Source organism: Equus caballus, chromosome 5 (assembly GCF_041296265.1).
Source record: "Equus caballus isolate H_3958 breed thoroughbred chromosome 5, TB-T2T, whole genome shotgun sequence".
In the NCBI taxonomy this organism is placed as follows: Eukaryota; Metazoa; Chordata; class Mammalia; order Perissodactyla; family Equidae; genus Equus; species Equus caballus.
This window is the reverse complement of record NC_091688.1, coordinates 9409227-9430489: the sequence shown is the minus strand read 5'-3', so window position 1 is coordinate 9430489 and position 21263 is coordinate 9409227. Positions and strand designations below refer to the sequence as shown.

General features: G+C 40.4%; 1 protein-coding gene and 1 long non-coding RNA gene across 9 annotated transcripts in view; one reads left to right on the top strand and one right to left on the bottom strand.

Moving 5' to 3' along the window:
• Positions 1-167: 167 nt before the first annotated feature.
• LOC138924221 (uncharacterized) lies at positions 168-4541 on the bottom strand. Its single transcript, XR_011439006.1, has 3 exons — positions 4415-4541; positions 4033-4121; positions 168-397 (listed from the first exon to the last, which is right to left on the bottom strand). It is a non-coding gene; the product is annotated as an uncharacterized lncRNA (long non-coding RNA).
• ANKRD45 (ankyrin repeat domain 45) overlaps positions 3974-21263 on the top strand; it is a 43670-nt gene continuing 26380 nt past the window's right edge. The window contains exons 1-5 of one of the 8 annotated variants that reach the window (XM_070267704.1): positions 4625-4858; positions 5837-5884; positions 7010-7135; positions 9865-10021; positions 12831-13191. In XM_070267704.1, coding sequence (XP_070123805.1) covers positions 12846-13191 — 346 coding nt within the window. In that variant the 5' untranslated portion in view covers positions 4625-4858; positions 5837-5884; positions 7010-7135; positions 9865-10021; positions 12831-12845. The other 7 variants (XM_070267706.1, XM_070267703.1, XM_070267707.1 and 4 more) reach the window with 7 other exon arrangements.

Genomic DNA, 21263 nt, shown 5'->3' with positions numbered 1-21263 from the left:
AAGTGCAGGTGTTCACAAGCACAGTGAAACACCTAACTGCAATATTATCCATCCCAAATTTCATGTATTTATCCTTAGGGATAGCATGTTTCTAAAATAAAGCCATACTATATTTTCCCCCTCCATGTTATGAGGCATTGATATTACAAGTAACAGAAATCCAACTGTTTTTTGGATTAATCAAGAAAAAGTAATTTATTGACTAATATAATTGAAAAGGGGGGGGATAAAAACCGGCTTCAGGTCTGTCTAGTGGCTTCAGGGTTCAACTGATGGTGTCAAGATTCAATCTCATGTTTACATCTTGGCTTTTTCATTTCTCTGTCAAGCTCTCTCCACGTGGTGGCAAGATGGCTGCTGGCAACTTAGGCTAAACTCCTCTTCTCATCAATGCCTGCTGAAAAAAAAATGCCTATTTACTTACTGCTCTGGCAAGAACTCAGGATTAGCTTTGACTATACTGGTCTGTGTTCCATGTTTTTTCCTGACCAGATCACTGTGGCTGTGGGTGTAGAAAATACTGCTTGGCCAGGACTTGATTTGGAGTGGGATCAGCCCCACCCAAACCACATGGGCTGAGAGTGTGCCAAAGGGGTTCGCTCCTAGAAAACTGAGTCTGTGACCAGAAGAGGAAGGATGGGCAGGCAAAAACAGTGGATGTTCAACACCTCCTCCTCCACTTCTCAACTGTGGAGATTAGCTATGTGTGGAAACAGTTCTTTAGTCACACACCAGGAATGGTGTTAATCGTATCTAATTACTGCCAAAAGAATGGCTCAAGATAGATTATTTTGAAATTAAATTATCATTTTGGACAGGCATCCTCTAATATTTAATTAGTTTATAGTTTATCAGTGGCAATCCTGTGGTGATAGAACCAGACTGACCTAGGTTCAAATCCTAGTTCAGTGCTTTCCTAGCTGTGTGGTCCTAGGTAGTTGACTCAACTTTTCTGGGCATCAGTTTCAAGGATATTAATACTACCTCCACAGAGTTGCTATGAGGATTAGAGATTATTTATATGAATCACTTAGCATAGTACTCAGCATATAATAGGCCTCCAAACAATGAAACATAATTGCTAGTACAGCACATTAAGTTACCTTGGAGTAACTTTCTCAACTAGTTTATTCTGTTAATTCATCAGAAATTAACATTATATAAAAACGTGTTTCCCTGTCTATAAATTATGTCATTCAAGAAATATAATAATAATGAAAATAATTTAGTTTCTATTTGGAGGCCCCATTCTTTGCTGATTTCTTTCAGTGCCCCTGTACCACCTCCACCCCCTGCATCCCCACAACTTTTTTTCCAAGTAATTTTATTGGGATTATAATGGTTTCTAACATTGTGAATTTCAGGTGTACATTATTGTTTATCAATTCCTGAATACATTTCACTGTGCTCACCCTCAGTAGTCCAATTTTTATCCATCACCATACACATGTGCCCCTTTATCTCTTTCGCTCACTCCTCCAACCCCCTTCCCCTGTGGTAACCACTAATCTGTTCTCCTTATCCATGTTTTTGTTATCTTCCACATATGAGTGATATCATGCAGTATTTGTCTTGCGTGTCTGGCTTATTTCACTTAACCTCATGCCCTCAAGGTCCATCCATGTCGTTGTAAATGGGACGATTTTGTCTTTTTTATGGCTGAGTAGTATTCCATTGTGTGTGTGCGTGTGTGTGTGTGTGTGTGTGCGTGTATACCATATCTTTATCTATTCATCTACAGATGGGCACTTCGGTTGCTTCCACATCTTGGCTATTGTGAATAATGCTGCAATGAACACAGGGGTGCATAAATCTCTTTGGATCATTGATTTCAAGTTCTTTGGATAAATACTCAGTAGTGGGAGAGCTGGATCTATGGTGTTTCTATTTTTGGTTTTTTGAGAAATCTCCATATGTTTTCCATAGTGGCTACACCAGTTTGCATTCCCACCACCAGTGTATGAGCATTCGCCTTTCTCCACACCCTCTCTAACATTTGCTGTTTTTTGTCTTTGTGATTATAGCCATTCCAACCCATGTAAGGTATCTCATTTTAGTTTTGATTTGCATTTCCCTAATAATTAGTGATGTTGAGCATCATTTTATGTGTCATTTGTATATCTTCTTTGGAAAAATGTTTGTTCATATACTCTGCCCAGTTTTTGATTGGGTTTTTTGTTTGTTTTTGTTGAGTTGTGAGTTCTTTAAATGTTTTGGAGATCAACCCCTTGTCTGATAAGTGATTTGCAAATATTTTCTCCCAATTGGTGGGTTGTCTCTGTGTTTTGTTCATGGTTTCCTTTGCTTTCTTTGCCCCCTTTTAAAAAGTCGTCTGTTTCGGATCTTAAATTCCTGAATCATGAGAGATAACAGTTTCCAAGTTCCTTCCGCTCCTGCCACAGTTGGCACGTGTAAGGTCTCAGGGAATGCTACTTGAGATCTCGTCAAGATGGCGCCGTGAGCAGACGTTGAACTCGCCTCCTCCCATGAACACAACCAGGTTACAACAATTTTGGGAAGAATCACCCTGGAGTGAAAACTGAAAACTGGATAAAAAGAAGCCCCACGACAAGGGACAGTCCTGACGAAGGCAGAAGAGGCAGTAACTCCAGCCAGAGAGGAAAAAAGCCACCTTTGGGAGCAGCGGAGCTTCTCAGCTGGCCAGGTGGGAGCCACCCTAAGGTCTGCAGCCCTCCCTGGAGGAGTGTGGTCCGGAGCGGGGGCGATACTGCTATAACCATCCTTCGGACGGGGTCTTACTGTCTGGCTTTGCGGGCTATTAACTGCAGCGAGGACACCCCCAGAAAAGCTATCGGCGGAAAGCCGAAAAGATCCGGTTCTTAAAGGGCCCACGCACAAACTCACTCATTGCAGCAACCTAAAATCACCAGAGAGAAGGCTGACTGTCCTTTGGTGAAACGAGACTCACCGGGTGGGCTCTGGGGGCATCTTGGTGAGAGGAGGGTCCTCTCCGGAGACTGAGACATTGGTGGGGGCCATAGTTCTGAACTGGTCCAGGCGTGCTGATATGACACCAGTGGGGGCCATTGAAGTGCATTCCTTGGGCTGTTAGCCCAGGGGTCTGCCACACCCACTAGAGCACAGATTTAATCCAGTTCAGCCAGGGCAGGCAACCCGCCCTAGGGACTGGTCCCACCTAACAGCAAGCCCTCAGGCTACTTTTCAGCCTGCACTGACTGAGTGCCTTGATCCTCTACAGGCAGGCAAGGGTGTCTGCCTCTGTGGGGCAGGGCCTGTGTGAGGACCAGGTGAACTGTGGGGGGCATTGAGGGAGAAGTGGGGGCCTCTGCAGTGTGGCATTGGGGTATGCTCCAGGAGGTTGAGAAGTGTGCACGGACCAGGACTGTGCTGACAGTGTATGTAGTCCGGTGTGGGGTGAGGTTTATCAGCGGCCGAAGACTTGTGCTTCACAAATAGCCATAAAAAGGATCAGCCCCACCTTCCAAAGCCTGAAACAATTGAGTGCCCCCATGCCAAGGGCTAGCCCCACTCAGCTGCACTCCTAAGAGAACTGACAGCAGCCTTGTTGGCCTCAGGCCTATCACAACTGTAGCCCCTGAGCCTAGCAACCAGCTACACTGGGTACCAACCCAATTAAGAAGACAATTGCAATAAGAGTGTGCTGATAGACTTTGTAGCCAACAGTGCTGAGGTCCCCCGCCCCAGACCGGATTTACAAGCAGCTGGTCAGGGAAGGAAAGATCAGACTCCCTGGGTACCTGCAGTGGGAGCAACCCTGCCACAGCAGAAGGACACAAGTAGCCCACAAAGTGGACACTCTTGGTTCTTATGGACTGGTGACAAGAGGGAAGCACACTGCTGGGCCTCATAAGGCATCTCATACATAAGGCCACTTCTCCAAGATTAGGAGACTTAAGTCAATTCAACTAGTACAAAGAAAATAGCACAGAGAAAGAGGCAAAATGAGGAGGCAAAGGAATACTTTCCAAGCAAGGGAACAGTACAAAACCCCAGAAAAAGAACTAAGTAAAACAGAAACTAGTGACCTACCGGACAAAGAATTCAAACAAAACATAATGAGGATGCTCACAGATATGCGGAGTAGAATGGATGAACACAGTGAGCACATCAGCAAAGAACTGGAAGATATAAAAAAAAAAAAAATCAGAAATGAAGAATACAATACTCGAAATGAGAAATTCACTAGAGGGACTCAATAGGAAATGCTACTTGTTGGTGACAATGACCCTAAACCGTAGGAGAAAGATCTTCAGTAGACTAGAAAATTAAGGAAGCTGTCTGTTTGAAATGCATTTTGTTTAAAGGCCAAAGATAAGAGTAAGATGGGCCGGCAACCAATGTACACACCTTATTTTTAAATTTTAGTTTTGAAAGTGTAAAATAAATACGGACCATATTGCCCAAAACTTACAAAGTAAAGAAAAAATACGCACGCCACCATTCGAACACAGCGATTTTACTCATTTCCATCAATCCCTGCCCGCCTTTCCGCTCTCCCTTGCTGCACTTTGCAACCTTGACCTTGGCGCGCAGCCGTGTCCACGGCGCTTGGGGCGGCGCTGCCGCGCGCCGGGTGCGCCGTCGCCATGGTAACCGCGGAAGCTGGGGGCCTGGGAGCGGTGAGTCCACGGTTGCCCGCATCGAGGGCGGGATGGGAGCTGGGGGTGGGGGTAGGGGTAGGGATGGGGGTGGGAGGATAAGCATCTTTTCGCCGGGCTGCTCGGCAGGGGCTGAAGGGAGTGGGCTTCCACCGCGGCGTCCTCAGGCTTTGCCGCTGCCCTGAGCTTTGCGTGGCGGGCGCCGGGAGGATAGCCTCGGGGGTCCCCGAAGGTCCTTCTGGGCTTCAGGCCGAGAGGTGAACTCTGGTGCCCAGAACTGGCCAGTGTCCTCTCCGCCCGACCTCCTGGGTCGCGCGGCAGGGCTGCTTCTGTGTGTATCCTCTTCCGCAGGCCTTCCCTTTGTTTAAGCCTGGGGAACCAGGGCTGCCGTTGGGGACCTCTCCTTGAATTGGGACTTTACGTCCTCAAGGGACTACGTTTTTTGAAGAAAAAATTCTACTGGCTTAAAAGGCCGTTAAGATCTGTTCATCTACCACAACTTCACGCTGCCTCCTTCCCCTTTGTTTCTGCTACTCTCATTACCTGGGTTGCCCTTTTCTCCTTTTAAGACGCCTACTCTTCAATACTTCAAGTGTCACCTCTTCTGGGAAGCCTTCCCGGGATCTCCCCACTCCGAGTCTAATTCAGATGTCCATCCTCTTTACTCACGAAGCACCCTTTGCTTACCTCCACTATAGCCCATATCTCACTCTGTCATTGCAGATTTACTTGTGACCACGACCGGTGTGATTTTCTATTATTAGTGCCTTAGCAGCCTCAAAAGAGTTCACACTTCATAGTTAAAAGGAAAAGTTTATAGACTTGTTTTCTCACACGAATTCAGCAGGGCAGAGCAGGTGCTAGTCTCATTTCACAAATGAGGAGAGTGAGTTCAGAAAAGTCACATAATTAATCCCAGGATGAGGACTTTAAGCCTGGGCCTTCTGCCTCACAGTCCACTATGCCATTCTTCCTTCCCTCTGCTCTCTCCATGCTCGTATTGTATGTGAACTTTTGGTTTTGCGTAGTGGGGTTGTAACTTTGATTCATGTTATAACTTTTATGGGCAAAGAAAATGTAATTTATTTTTGTCTGTCACTGATCTAGTTTCATGAGCGCTCGTTCGATTATTAGGAAAAAATAATTGAAATATTCAATTGGTTTTAAAGTTTAGCTCAATCTGTAATTGGCTTCTTTGGCTAATGTTTACTTTCTCTTATACAAAAAACATTTAGGTTCTCAGACAGCTTCTCCCCTGATTCTTTCCTTGAGATGGTGTCCCGGTATGTGGATACATGTGGATGGCTCACGAGATCCACGGGGAAGTATCGGGTCCCTTTGGCATGTCTGAGCTCCTGTCCCTCGTGAACAGGTCTCTCCTGGTTTGGTCAGATCTCAGTAGCGCTCCCTGGCCCACTCAGGTGTGCTGAGCTCTTGCTGAGACTTCCCTTGCGCCCTGGTTTCCCAGGCTGGGCTCCTTTGCTCCCAGCTCTCTCTCCCTCCCACCCTGCTGTAGCAACCAGGTGTGGGGGACAAGCCCCCCTCAGCCAGACTCTCTGCTACTTCTAGGTCTCATGTGTGTCCGAAAGCAGTGGTCCTCAAACTTTTTGGTCTCAGGACCCCATTCCACTCTTAAAAATTATTGATCTCAAAGAGCTTTCCTTTATGTGGTTTATATCTATCCATACGGTAACTGTTATAAATATAATAAGAATTACAAAGTAAAACTGAGAATTTAAAAAATGTTTATTAATTCTTTTAACAATAACAAAATTAAACCTATTATATGTTAAACATAAATTACATATTTCTCACAGAAAATATTTTCTAAAACAAAAATATTAGAAAGTTGAGTTAAATTTTTTAAATATATAGAATATTGATAAAAAGAAGAAAGGAAAACCTATATTATTATGATCATCCTATTAGTACTTGTATTCATAGTAAATGTACTTTCAAATATTCTAAAGCTTCTATGTTATAAGAAGAAAAAGACCATAAAAAATAGAATTCCTTGCTCTGTCTTCAAAAGACAGAATATGGTGGAGGACACAATCAGCAATAGACCACCAAACATGTGACAGGAGAGTTCACTTTTATTCTCCTAATTGGATGATGTCTTTTAAAAGGCAGGCCTAAGGATAAATGCCCTGGAAGACTTCATTTTGTCCCTTTGTTTTGGAAAGACTGCTCCCAGTTCACTCTAGATTTGGGCTGAACAGTCTTGAGGGTTTGACCGTAGGCTGGAGTGGCTGGAGGGTTAGTCCTATCCAGAGGTTCTCACAGAGTGGTCTGAGGAATCCCTGGGGGTTCCTAGACATTTTCAGGGAGTCTGCCAGCCAAACTATCTTCCTGTTAATTCTTAGATGTTATTTGCCCTTGCACTTTCCTTCTCTCACATGTTACAGTGATTTTCCAGAGGCTACGCGACCTGCAATATCACAACCTCACACGTCATCGCAGTGAATGCAGAAGCAAATGTGGGAATCCATCTGTCTTCTATGAAGCCAGACATTAAAGAGATTTGTAAAAATGTAATATAATTTCATCCTTCTTATCAATTTTTTCTTTGTAAAATATAATTATTTTTCATAACCTATTTTTTTATGTTAACATGAAATTGTTTTAAGATGAATTAATAAATATTTTAGAGATTCCTCAGTTTTAATTTCCAGTGTGGTAAATATTGATGGATATAACCCACATAAATAAAAATTTGGGGGATTCTCAATTTTTAAGAATTTAAAAATTTATTTTTTTGTTTTATTTATCAGCGAATTTGAGAACTGCTGCCCTAATCATGCTAGTTCTGGGCTGGTATGGAAATTAAGCTCCATTCAAGGGTGTGGCCTGAATCATGTCTCCAGATTTGATCTAGTTTATCTAGATGCAGAAGAATTTGTCTATAATCAAGTGTTTGGTGGTAGTAGAGTCGAAAACCATTTACTTAGACCCTGCATAGGAAAACTGTATATCAAACAAAAGAAGAAGGAGCATTACCATCTTTTGCTTCGTGGATACTTTTGCTGGGAGATGGATGATATGATGATGATAGGTTCTGCTTACTGAATGCTCACCATGTGCTTGGCACATGCATTATCTAATTTATTTTAATTCTGAGAACAATCGTATAATCTAGGTTCTAGTGTTAGTCCTATGAGAGATTAGGCAAATTGCCCAGTATTATGCAGCTAATAAATTGCAGCATTGGATTGTGAACTCAAGTCTTTCTGACTCCAAGACCCATTGGTCTCAGCTGTGAAGAAAAGCAGTGGGAATTGTAAGCCTGACGTTAAAAGTTATCGAACCTATACAACTTGTCAAGAATTGTGTTAAGTTTGAAAGTGACATGAGAGAAACATAAGGTTTGATCCTTACCTCCATCCAGTTTACAGTCTAGTTGACTAGATGTCTTACATACTTGAAACAAATGGAAAATAATGTAATGCCATGTTTGGTAAGTTGTATGGTACAGACTATATATAAAGGCCTTTGAAGTTCAGAGGAGGGAGGGGCTCAGGTGCACTCTAGAGTGGAGTCAAGGAAAGTTTAAGGAATAAGGTAGGTTTATAGCTTGGCCTAAAGAGGATTTGGCTAGTAGGAATGGAGGAGAAAAAAAGCTATTCTAGGCCTAGTAGCAAGAATATGTCTGAAATACAGATAGGATTTTCTCGATATCTTCAGAGTCTCATGTCTGGGCCCCTGCTAGGCCAGTGAGGAAAAGCATTCCAAACACCTCCTGCCTCTATTCTCCAAGGGGGTGAATATGCATGTCTTTAGCAGAGATGTTCCACAATATCACAACAATATTCCTAGGGTGACAAGATAATTTATTGTTTAGTACTAATGGACACTTGAGAGTGAAGAGGATGCTATTAAAAATTACGCCAGGGGAACAGATGTAACTGGAACTGCCCTGGGTACACTGGGACATATGTCACCCAGGCTATTAATCATAAACTCATGCTAACTTCTGTTAGATTCTCTCTTGTTGATTTCCTGGTATAGTCTCCATAGTGGTTATTCAAAAGTAGCGTTCTTTCATACTGTGGTTGCAACCCATTAGTGGGTCATGAAATCACTTTAGTCAGTGACACTCAGCCTTAAAAAATAGAATGGGAATAAAAACATCAGTATATTATATCTAGTAAGGATAAATGGTATTTTGCCTAATTACATATATGCAAATATATCCATATATGCAATGTATCCAGGACAAAAGTGTCCATTGCTTCTCAAAAATAAATTATTTGGTCACCCTATTAATAGAAGTTATGTATATTTACATGTAGAATTAAAACAAGTTGTCATAAACTAATATATTCTATATACTATAATAGAAATATATACTACAATATATAATATATAAAATAATATATATGTATTTGGACAGGACATCCACCTCATGGTCTAAATTAGCTGTGCAATCTCCATGCATCATGCTTGCAATCCAGTGAGAAGGAATTACACTTCCTGTACGACATATCTTCTTACATTTTATTGTCTACTACTGGGACATATGGCCACACTATGTTGCAAGAGAGTCTGGGAAGTAGTTTTATTTCAATACAAATGTTGGTTAAAAAATAGTGTGGTTAAAAGAGAAGAGGATGGTATTGTATGCCTAAAGATGGAGAGGTTAGATTTTGGGGAAGTCAGCTGTGTCCGAGTGCTGTATGGAGACCCACCGGATCATCAGGAGGCCGGAAATGAGCAGGAACCGAGGGAGCTCTGGGGGGTCAGACCACAGACACCACCGCGTGTTCTCATAGCAGGAAGTCTGATGAGTACACTGCAGGTGTCACTTCTGATGAGTGACCTTCAAGTAGCCTCATGTCCTTGTGTCCCTTGTTCAAGCATCAAGATCCTGGCCACTTATATGTGGAAGCTAAGAAAACCAAACTCATAGATACAGAGAACAGATCGTTTGTTGCCAGAGGCAGGGGGAGGAGGACAGGCGAAATGGGTGAGGGTGGGCAGAAGGTACAAACTTCCAGTTTTAAGATAAATACCTTCTGGGGATGTACTGTACAGCATGGCGACTATAGGTAACAACTCTGTACTGAATTAAATACAATACTGTATTGTATTTAAAAGTTGCTAAGAGATTAGCTCTTAAAAATTCTCGTCACAAGAAAAAAATTCTTTTGTAACTACATGAGGTGATGGATGTTAACTAAACTTGTGGTAAGCATTTTGCAGTATATACTTAATATCAAATCATTTGTTGTACACCTTAAACTAATACAATGTCATATGTCAGTAAAGAAAATAATGCAACGATTAACAACAGCAACAGAAGAGTGAAGATCCTGGGATTGAGCTGCTGCTTGGATGAGCCTAATTTACCTGCCTGCCCCCAAGCTCGAGCTGAGATGGAGAGGAGGAGGATCTCGCCTCTTTGGCCTTTGTAGTAGGAAGTGAGCTTTATCTTCCATTAAAAGAATTCGTTAGGGGCCGGCCTGGTGGCCTAGTGGTTAAGTTTGCATGTTCTGCTTTGGTGGCCCAGGGTTCACAGGCCCGCATGCCTGGCACAGACCTACACACTGCTCATCAACCCATGCTGTGGCAGCATCCCACATACAAAATAGAGGAAGATTGTCACAAATGTTAGCTTAGCGACAATCTTCCTCAGGTAAAAAGGGGAAGATTGGCAACAGATGTTAGCTCAGGGCCAGTCTCCCTCACTAAAAACAAACAAACAAAAAGCTTTAAAATGGAGACTGGGATTCTTTAAGGAAGTGTGTCTGTGTGTGTTGGGAGGGTGGGGAGTTGGGTGCCAGGCACTCAAAAGGATTACAAGTTTCCTCTATATTTATTCTGTAAGATGAAGGAATTGAATGAAACAATCTCACAGATAAGATTTGGACCAAATTGTATGGGGGAGTCATGGTTGATTGGCTAACTCAGCTCCCATTCTCACCCCTGTTTACCTTGTTCACTTCCATTATAGAGGCAGGAAAATCCAGAAACTTGCTTTTTTTTTTCCATCTCTCAAATATAGGGGCACAATCTGGGCTTTGAGATATAACTGGAAGTTGGGGCTTGTTAGGAAAGATTTTGTTTTGCTTTCCTCAGTCCTAAAAGGGATGGATGCCACTAATATCCTCTGGGGGGATTCCCTGTTTTTCCTGCCATGAATGCAGAGGTGATGACAGGAGTTAGGACAGCCATCTTATCACCATGAGGCAACAGTCATGATGATGAAAGTCTTACTATGATGGAATAGAAAGATAGAAAGATCTTGGATCTATATTTTTGAGCTGCTGAAGCCTCTCCACCTTTAAATTGTTACATGAGAAAACCATCTCCTACTTTTAAAAGTCAATCTTTTTATTTTTCTATTTGCAATCAACGAATTCCTAACTTCAACAACTTGTGAGTATTATACACATTTAGTGAAGGTAGAGATTAATGTAGGGCTATAGTAGACAGAGATGTTATTCTTTCTAACTAGATTTCCCTTCCTTCTGACTTCTGAATGACCAAATCTTGCCCATTCTTTATGGCCCACTTAAATGCCATTTTCTTTACTAAATGTTGATTCCTTTTATCCCATTTCCTGAATCTTTCCTTCCCACCTTGTAAACACTATTTTGAATCTTGCGTTCAATCTTGCTTTTCTTCTTTTTTTTAAAAATAGTGTTATTCCATCTACTTGTATTCCTAAAAAGTCTATTTTAATTGCTTTGAACTTTACAAAAGTATATCTTGAAATATGTAATCTTTTTGACTTACTTTTTTTCAGTTAATATTATATTGCTAACATTCATTCATATTATTGTGTGCCTTAGTTATTTATTGCTGTGTAACAAATTACCCCCGCACTTGGCAGCTTAAAACAGCATACATTTAGTATCTCACCCTTGTTCTGGGTCAGGAATCAGGGCCCAGCTTAGCTAGATCTTTTCCTTCAGGGTCTCTAATGAGGCTACAGTCAAGGTGTTGTCTGGGGCCATACTTATCTCAAGGTTCAACTGCGGAAGATCCACTTCCCAGCTCACTCAGTGGTTGTCGGCACAGTTGAGTTCCTCCTGGGCTATTGGACTGAGGGCCTTGGTTCCCTACTGGCTATTGACCAGAGGTTGCCCTCTGTTCCTTGCAAAGTGCCACTCTCCATCATAGCACATGAGATGAGCCAGGGAGAGAATACCAGCAAGATGAAGGTCATCTGTTGCAACTGAATTATGGAAGTGACATCCCATCGCTGTTGCTGTCTTCTCTTCATTAGAATAAAGTGGCTATGTCTAGCCTGCATTCAAGGAGAGAGAATTACACGAGGGTGTGAATACCAGGAGGTGGGGTGAGGGGCATTGAGAGCCACTGAGAAGCTGCCTACCCCATGGTATATCGCTGTAGTTTATTCGTTTTAACTACTATATCCTATTTTGTGTGAATATGCCACAGTTTATGCTCCTATTCATGGCCATTGGTCCCCTTCTCCCCCAGGAATTTTGCTATTATGAACAGTGATACTACAAACACTGTTATACATATCAGAGGACCGTGCTGCACTTCTCTGAATCATTCCTAAATTAATATGTATTCTGCCAGAGTGAGCACTATTAAAACTTCCTTGGATATATTCTACCTGGAATTAATCTCCTCCCTTCTAAACTCCCGTAGCACTTCATCTCTTATGATATTTACCACCTGCCACCTTTTATTACACTTATTTTGTGCATGTCATGTTTTCTCCTTTGAAAAAGTAAGTTGTCAAGGGCAGGAAATAAATTGGATTCTTCTTTGTAATTTACATAGTGTCTGCACAGTGCTTAGTATATTAGTAAGCTTTCAGTAGGCATTACTGAGTGAATGAATTCTGTTTAAATGTTAGTGCCTGATTTTAAAGGTCTCAATAATCTGGCTCCAATGATCCAGCTGTATTTCTCACTTCTCCCCAACATGGACCCATGTCTTTAACATTCTCTTTCAATCCTTTCCTAATGAATTTAGCCCACACTGATCTCTTTCTTCTCCTGTTCCTATTGAATTTACTGTTTATATCACACATTCAGTATTTTAGTATATATTCAGGTAGTATATTGACTTATAGTAGGTGCACAATAAACTTTATTGATTGAATGGATGAAGTATCTCATTTTATAATTATTTTCAGCCAGTTAAGTATTTTCATTCCATCTGTATTGTCAGGTGACAGATTAAATAAATAAATAAACAAGTACTGATTTGTTTGAGTAGATTTCTATTACTTTTTTTTTATCTCAGGTATTTTTGGAGTTAATGGAGTCAGAAGGACGCCAAGATTCAGAGAGTTCAGAAAAATCAGCATTTTTCTCACAGCATGAAGAAGAGGAAGAAGGTGAAGATGAAGAAGCAGCCAGAGAACCAGAGGAAACGGGCACCATTAATCCCCTATTACAGCCTGCTCTCACAGGGGATGTAGAAGGTTTGCAGATGATTTTTGAGGATCCTGAGAACCCTCATCATGAACAGGCCATGCAGCTACTCTTGGAAGAAGATATCGTTGGCAGAAATTTGTTGTATGCAGCTTGCATGGCTGGGCAAAGTGATGTGATTAGAGCTTTGGCAAAATATGGTGTGAATCTGAATGAAAAAACGGCCAGAGGTATTTTGTCATTTTTTCTCTTATCAGTATTACACATGCCTACCTAAAGATGCTATGTGCTATCTTTAAAGTTGGATGAATTTTATGTGCCTGGTTTATATTTTGCATATATTATATATGTACACATATATATGAGTTATGTGTCTGTATACATGTTGATATGGTATAGCACAGTAGTTAAGAACACAGACTTCTCTATTTATTAGCTGTGTGACTTGGGCAAGTTACCTAATCTTTTTGTGTCTCTGTTTCTTCAGAAATGAGGATAATAATTGTATTTTCCTTACAGGGTGTTATGAGGATTAAGTAAGATAATAAATATAAATATCACAGTACTTGGCACGTAGTAAATTGGTGTACGGTAGATGCTTGATAATATCATTGTTATCTCTTTCTTTTGAAGGATAATTAGTTTTTGCAGTCATTATCTAATTAGTTCTTTTAATTCAGTCATTTGTTTTTTTTTTTCAAGTTGCAAATATAATACATGGTCATTGTAGAAAGTGAAAGCAAAGATCTTCAGCAAGTAAGGAATATTCATTTTCTTCACACTCACCTGGAGCGTTTTACAAATTGATCATATGTTAGGCCATAAAGGAAGTCTCAACAAATATCAAAGACTCTGTGGCATGCAGTCTTTGGTCTCTGACCACAATAAAATAAAATCAGAAAATGGTAACAAAAAGATGACTGAAAATCCCCTCTAATGTTGGGAACAAAACACTTTAAATCATCTGTTGGTCACAGACAATATAATGGGAATTATGAAATATTTAAGTGGCAACAGGATCACTATGTTAGAACCTGTGGAATACAACTAAAATTAAAATTCTAGTTTAATGCATGTATTGGAATATAAGAAATGCTGAAAATCAGTAAGCAAAACATTTAACTCAAGGGGTTAAAAAAAGAACAACTGAGTAATCCAAAGAAAGTAGAAGAAAAGAAATGATAGAGTAAAATAATGACATTGAAAATAAGGAAACAATAGAGAGGATCAACAAAACCAAAATCTGGTCCAGTGAAGAAGACAGAGTTAAAAAACCTTTGATAATATTTGATATAATATCAGCGAGAGCATAAATAATGTTTAGAATTTTTAAAATGGAGCATTCACACAGGAAAAACTAAGATTAAAAAAAATTATTAGAAAGCGTTATAAACAACTTCATGACAATACATTTGAAAACTTGGGTGAGGGGCCGGCCCCGTGGCCGAGTTGTTAAGTTCGTCCGCTCTGCTTTGGTGGCCCAGGGTTTCGCTGGTTCAGATCCTGGGTGCGGACATGGCACCACTCATCAGGCCATGCTGAGGTGGCATCCCACATGCCACCACTGGAAGGACCCACAACTAAAATATACACAACTATATACCAGAGGGATTTGGGGAGAAAAAGGAAAAATAAAATCTAAAAAACCCCCCCAAAACTGATGGAGTTCAGAATTGATGGTTTGTTTAAAAAAAAAAAACCAAAAAGAAAACTTGGGTGAAATGGACAATTTTCCAATGAGATATAAATTACCAAAATTGATTCATGAAAAATTAGAAATCTTGACTAAATTAATGGTTATTAAAAAAAAGGAATAAGTAATCAAAATTTGCCTCCTTCCCCCACTCCCACCTAATTCCAGACTCAAATGTTTTAAAGATAAGGCCTACTAGACTTTTAGGGAGGGGGAAACTGTAGCTTACACAAATGTTCCAGAGAATTCCAAGGGAGCTGGAAAGCTGCTTATTTTATGAGATATAACTTTTATAGCAAAACTAGTTAAGGACAGTACTAGAAAGGGAAATTATAGGCCAATGTCATCTAATAACATAGATGCAACCATCTTAAATAAAATATTAAGAAATTGAATCTAAGATTGTGTATTAAAAAATTTAGGGGCCGGCCCTGTGGCCGAGTGGTTAAGTTTGCACTCTGCTTCAGCAGCCCAGGGGTTCAGCGGCTGGAATCCTGGTCATGGACATGGCACTGTTGGTCAAGCCATGCTGAGGCAGCATCCCACATGCCACAACTAGAAGGACCCACAACTAAAAATGCACAACTATGTACTGGGGGGCTTTGGGGAGAAAAAGGAAAAATAAAATCTTTAAAAAAATTTATTGGACTAGGTTAGGTTTACCCCATCAATGCAAGGATTTTTTTTTTTTTTTTTTTATGGTTTAGTTTTTTTTTTTTAAGGTATGATTTTTGGTGAGGAAGATTGGCCTTGAGCTAACATCTGTTGCCAACTTCCTCTGTTTTTTTTTCCTTCCCAAAGCTCCAGTAAATAGCTGTATATCCTAGCTGTAAGTCATTCTAGGTCTTCTGTGTGGGATGCTGCCACAGCATAGCTTGATGAGCAGCTTGTGGGTCTGCACCCAGGATCAGAACTGGTGAACCCCGGGCCGTTGAAGGGGCCGCTGAAGTGGAGCGTGTGAACTTAACCACCCAGCCACAGGGCCGGCCCTGATGCAAGGATGTTTTTAACATGAGAAAAAATGTTAGTATAATTCACTACATTAAAAAATTGAGTAAAACCACTTGATCATCTCAATAGATATAGAAAAGTTTTTTGAAAAAAATGTAGTACTCATTCATGATGAAAGTTCTTAGGGAAATAGGAATAGAAGAAACTTTTCTTAAGGCTCTCCATCAAAAACCTGAAGCAGGGGGCTGGCCCTGTGGCTGAATGGTTAAGTTCACGTGCTCTGCTTTGGGGGCCCAGGGTTTCTCCTGTTCGGATCCTGGGTGCAGACATGGCACCACTTGTCAGGCCATGTTGAGGCGGCATCCCACATAGCACAACCAGAGGCGCTCACAACTACAGTATACAACTACGTACTGGCGGGTTTTGGGGAGAAGGAGGAGGAGGAGGCGGCGGAGGGCAAAGGCAAAGGAGAAAAGATTGGAAACAGATGTTAGCTCAGGGGCCAATCTTAAAAAAAAAACAAACCTGAAGCAAACTTACCTAGTATTGGGTCTTTAGAACCATTCTTTAAAGTCAGAAACAAGACTCTGATGTTCACTCTTATGGCTTCTATTCATCATTATGGTGGAGGTCCTAGCAAGTGCAGTAAGACAAGAAAAATAAGAAAAATACCATAGTATCATATTAGAGCTGGCTTTTACCAGCTCTTGTTAGCTGAATGCTCAATTTTTAAGTTTTGTGAATTGGTTGACATCACATTGGTATTGTCAAGCTATTGGTAGCTTGCAGCTGGCCATGCTAGGAGTATATACATCATGGAAATTGGCTAATGTTACAAATCAGGGCTTTCCCCACAGAGAACTGGCCATTAAATATTTACCAGCACACTAATAGATATAAGGATTAGAATAAAAGAAGCACAACTCTCATTATTCATAGGCACATAGATTTAAATCCAGGGGAATCGATTATTGTTATTAATAGAGTTTAGCAAGAATATGAACATAAGATCAATATCTCAAATCAGTAGCTTTCTATATACCATCAACAATCAACTAGAGAATGTAATAAAAGTAAAGATCTTGTTCACAACAAAACTATAAAGGAATTGGGAATAAATCTGAGAAAAGAATCTCAAGACATTTATAGCAAAAAGTATAAAACCTTATTGGATTACATCGAAGAAGACCCAAATTATATCTATGTTTCAGATGGTGAGATTAAATATTGCAAAGATGGCAATTTCTTCCAAATTAATTTCTCAATCTAGTTTATATCCCAGTAGGTCTTTTTTTTTTTTTTTAAAGCAAACTGAGAACCTGACCCTAAATTTCAGTGGAGAAATGATGAACTGTTTAATATATGGAGAACATTGGTTATTCATCTGGAAAAAAAGTTAAATTAGACCTACTTCGTCCCATGCACAAAAATCAAAATCAAGGAGAACTCCATGCGAGATATGAATGTGGAAAGCAAAATTTTTTAACTTTCTAAAAATAAATGGAGGATTGTTATATTCTTGAGATATTACAGGATTTCTTAAAATGAGTCATAAGAACATAACCATTAAAGGATAAGACACCATTAAAAGATTTGACCCAGACTGGAGATATTTGCAATATCTTCTCAAGTGATAAAGACTATATCCATATAAAGACAGCCTACTAATCAATAAGAGGAATTCAGCCCAATAGAAAAATAGGGAAAAGATAGGAGCAAACAATTTATGGAAGAGAAACTCTCATAGCCAATGAATATGTGAAAATATGCTCAACTTCACTATTAAAATGCAAATTTAAACAACGAGCTACCACTACTCACTCATCAGATTGACAAAAATTTAAATATCTGATAGCATTAAGTATTGGTGAAGATAAGGGAAGTGGGAACTCTTTTACTCTGCTGGAGGGAGTGGGAATGTAAACTGGTAACAACCACTTTGAAGAACATTTATCTAAAGTTGCAAATAGACCTACTGTATGATCCAGAATTCCATTTCTAGATATACGTCTTTGAGAAACTCTCACACGTGTTCACAAGGAGACTTGTCCAAGGATTTTTATTCTAGTATTGTTTGTAATAGTGAATAATTGGAAATAATCTAAATCAATAGAGAGATGGATAAACACATTATCATCTATTCATACAGTGGAATATTACACAACAGTTAAAGGGAATGAGCTAGCCCTTTGGCTATTAAAATGGATAACACTCCAAAACATAACAATGAGACAAAAATCAAGTTACAAAAGAATTCTGTAATGGATTGGTTAGTACTATTGATTTTAGAGTCCGGGTTCAAATAGCATGAATTTTAGAGCCTGGGTTCAAATCCCAGCTTTGCCACTAACTATATGACTTGGACAAATTATATAACCTTTCTATGCTATGGTTTCTTTGTCCATAAAAATGAGAATAATAGTTATATCTAAAAACCGTACTATGTATAAGAAAAGTAGAGCCCCAAGTCATTATATGACTGTGTGCCTCCAACACTATTCAAGGGGGGTGATGTTCTGACTAGTTGACATGAGAATTGCCATCCTCTTGTTAAGTATTTTCCAGTGTGTGGAGATAGGTGGACAGTCCTTCAGAGTTTGATGAGTTACTCTAAGATAATCCATTTTTTCACTCTGATTTTGTGCTCACCATGAAATCTCATTTAGCAGAGGAGATTCCTAAGCGAAGTGTTCAAGGTGCATCCTGGTTTCTTCTTGCTACTTATAGTAAAATGCCAGAGGAGAGAGACATAGATTGAGAGAAGGACTGGTAAATTAAAAGGAACCCAGGACTTGATGATTTGGAAAATTCTAAGCTCATCTAGATACCAAAGACATTAAAATGAAGAGATTCACTGTCAGAAAAGCATGCTCTAGAGAAAAAGCTGAGTGTGTGACTCTGCAACCCTTTGTTGATATGTTGGAAAGATCAAACGGTCAGAGTATTTAGACACAAGAGATCAAGGGCATGACTGAGGGTATCCATTTAATGAAACCGGGGAGCATCTAAAAAGCTAAGGGCATTGTCCCAGAGCCATCTCAGCAGAAGCCAAAAATAGACAAGGGAATATGTCAAAAGAATTTGTAAACCTGGCTTCTGTCTAGTGGAGTGAATCAAATCCCTTTCACATCCACAGGAGACCTACAGGGTTCTTGAGAATTTTATAACAGCAGAAACACTGCCAGCTCAGACAGAGAGAGTAAAAAGGAAGGAAGACTGTTGGACCCCCAACATTCTACTGTCAGGAAACAGGCTGATAAACTATTCAGCTGCAAACATGTGCTGCCTTTCATGAAAAGGGAAGGACAGCTCAAAGCTGAGAGCCCAGGGGATGAAGTTAGGAGCCCAGAGGGCAGAGCTGAGAACCATGGAGAATTATTCCCAGGTTTTGAAACCTAATGGAGTTTACTTGGCTCAATTTCACAACTGCTTTGGACTGGTGACTGTTTCACCTTCCATTTTCCCCGTTTGAACCAGAATGTCTATACCTATTCCACTGCTGTGTGTTGTGAGTAGATAACTTGTTTAGCTTTACATATCCACAGATGGAGAGGAACTGTGCCACAGTAATTATATTTAATGGATTATATCCAAAGCCTCATGCACATGTTTTAGATGATTTTGATGATGAGGTTTGACACTTTTGAGCTGATGACATTTAGATAAGATTTTAGACTTTGAGTTGATGTTGTAATAGGATGAGACCTTTAGGACCTTGGGATAGATTGAATATATTTTTCATTTGGGAGGGTTGTGAATCTTTGGGGGCCAATGGGTGGGCTCTGGTAGGTAGAATAGCTGCCCCCCCCCCCGCCCCCGACATGTCCCTACCCTATCCCTGGAACCTGTGAATATGTTGCATTCCTTGGCGAAGGGACTTTGCAGGTGTAATTAAGATTATGGACTTTAAAATAGACAGACTAACCTGGATAATTCAGGTGGTCCCAGTCTAATTACACAAGGCTTTAAAAGCAGAGAACTTTCTCCAGCTGGCATTAGAGGAGATTTGTCAAAAGAAGTCAGAGAGGTCTGAAGCATGAGAAGGACTAGTGTTGTTGCTGGTTTGAAGATAGAGACAATGTGATGAGGAATGCAGGCAGCCTTAGAGAGCTGAAAGAGGCTCCTGGCTGACAGCCTGCAGGGAATCAGAGACTTCAGCCCTCCAAACTCAAGGAGCTGAATTCTGCCGCCAGCCCGGATGGGCTTGGAAGCAGAGTTTACCCCAGGGTCTCCAGATAAGAGCCCAGGTTGGCCAACACCCTCTGAGTTGATTTTAACTCTCTGAGACTCAAGCCAAGGACTCAGCTGAACCATGGTGTGCTTGGACTTCCGACCTACAAAGCTGTGAGATAAATGGGTGTTGTTTTTAGCTGCTGAATTTGTGGTAATTTGTTTTGGCAACAAAGAAAACCAGTACAGAAATCTTCACAGCTGCATCTTCTGATGCTATTTGTTTCCAATGTACACTTTTTAATAGGGAAAGGAATGAAGCAGTATTCTGGGCATTATGTATAATAATGATTTGGCATTCCATGAAGACAATTCTCTAAAGGGAAGTATGCATGGACTGGGCAACCTAATTATACTAATCAACTTGGCAATTATTATTTTAGTCATTGCTGAATTTACTGAATCACTTAATCAATAATGAATTACATTAACGTTTACCAGTCAATTTCTTGTTTGGTTGGTATGATTCAGTTCCCATGAGATTGTTCACCTGGGAGAACAGATCAAATCAAGGGTCTGTGTGAACATTTAAGTTCTACTCTCTTCGCAAATTTCAATTATACAATGCAGTTATCAACTATAGTTACCATGTTATATATTAGGTCCTCAGACTTTATTCATCATATAACTGAAAGTTTGCAGACTTTTACCAACCTCTCCCTATTTCTCCCACCCCCTAAGGCCCTGGCAACCACTTTTCTACTGTTTCTATGAGTTTGACTTTGCATTTCTTTATTTAGATTCCACATATAAGTTCTACCATGGAGAATTGGGCTTTCTCAGCCTGCCTTATTTCACTTAGAATAATGTCCTCCAGGTTCATCCATGTTGTCGCAAATGACAGGATTTCCTTATTTTATTAAGGCTGAATAACATTCATGGTGTGTGTGTGTCTGTGAGCAGTAGTGATCTGTTGGAGTGTAAGAAGCCATTGGCCTAGAATTACAAGACTTTTAGATGAAGAACTGCAGTATAGATGTTTCTATAAAGGATGAAGATGTTTGTCGTTTACTTGTGGATGATCCTCAGGAACAGAAAGGAAGAAAAATGATTTTCAAGGTGATTGATAACTCATGTTTGCATTCAGGATTTCCTTTCCTTTTAAATGCTGGAGAATTGGACACGTTTGATATAAAGGAGGGAGGATGAAACAATTCTTACCGTCTCAGCTCTCTGTGCTCCTGACTTCTGGCCCTTTGGGAAGTGCCTTGTTTTCTGATTGAGCCCAGGACAGGCCTCTGCAGTTTGCAGTTTATTGACGATGGAACCTCCTCTGGTTCTGAAAAGGCTTCGGTCACTAAATCTGGCCCTACTCAAACAGGCATGATCAGAACTAATTACCGTTTTAAACTCTGTCTTTCCATATAACCAGCAAATGTTTATTAAGAGTAGAGGAATAGCCAGGCCTTGTGCTGGGAACTGAGGGTA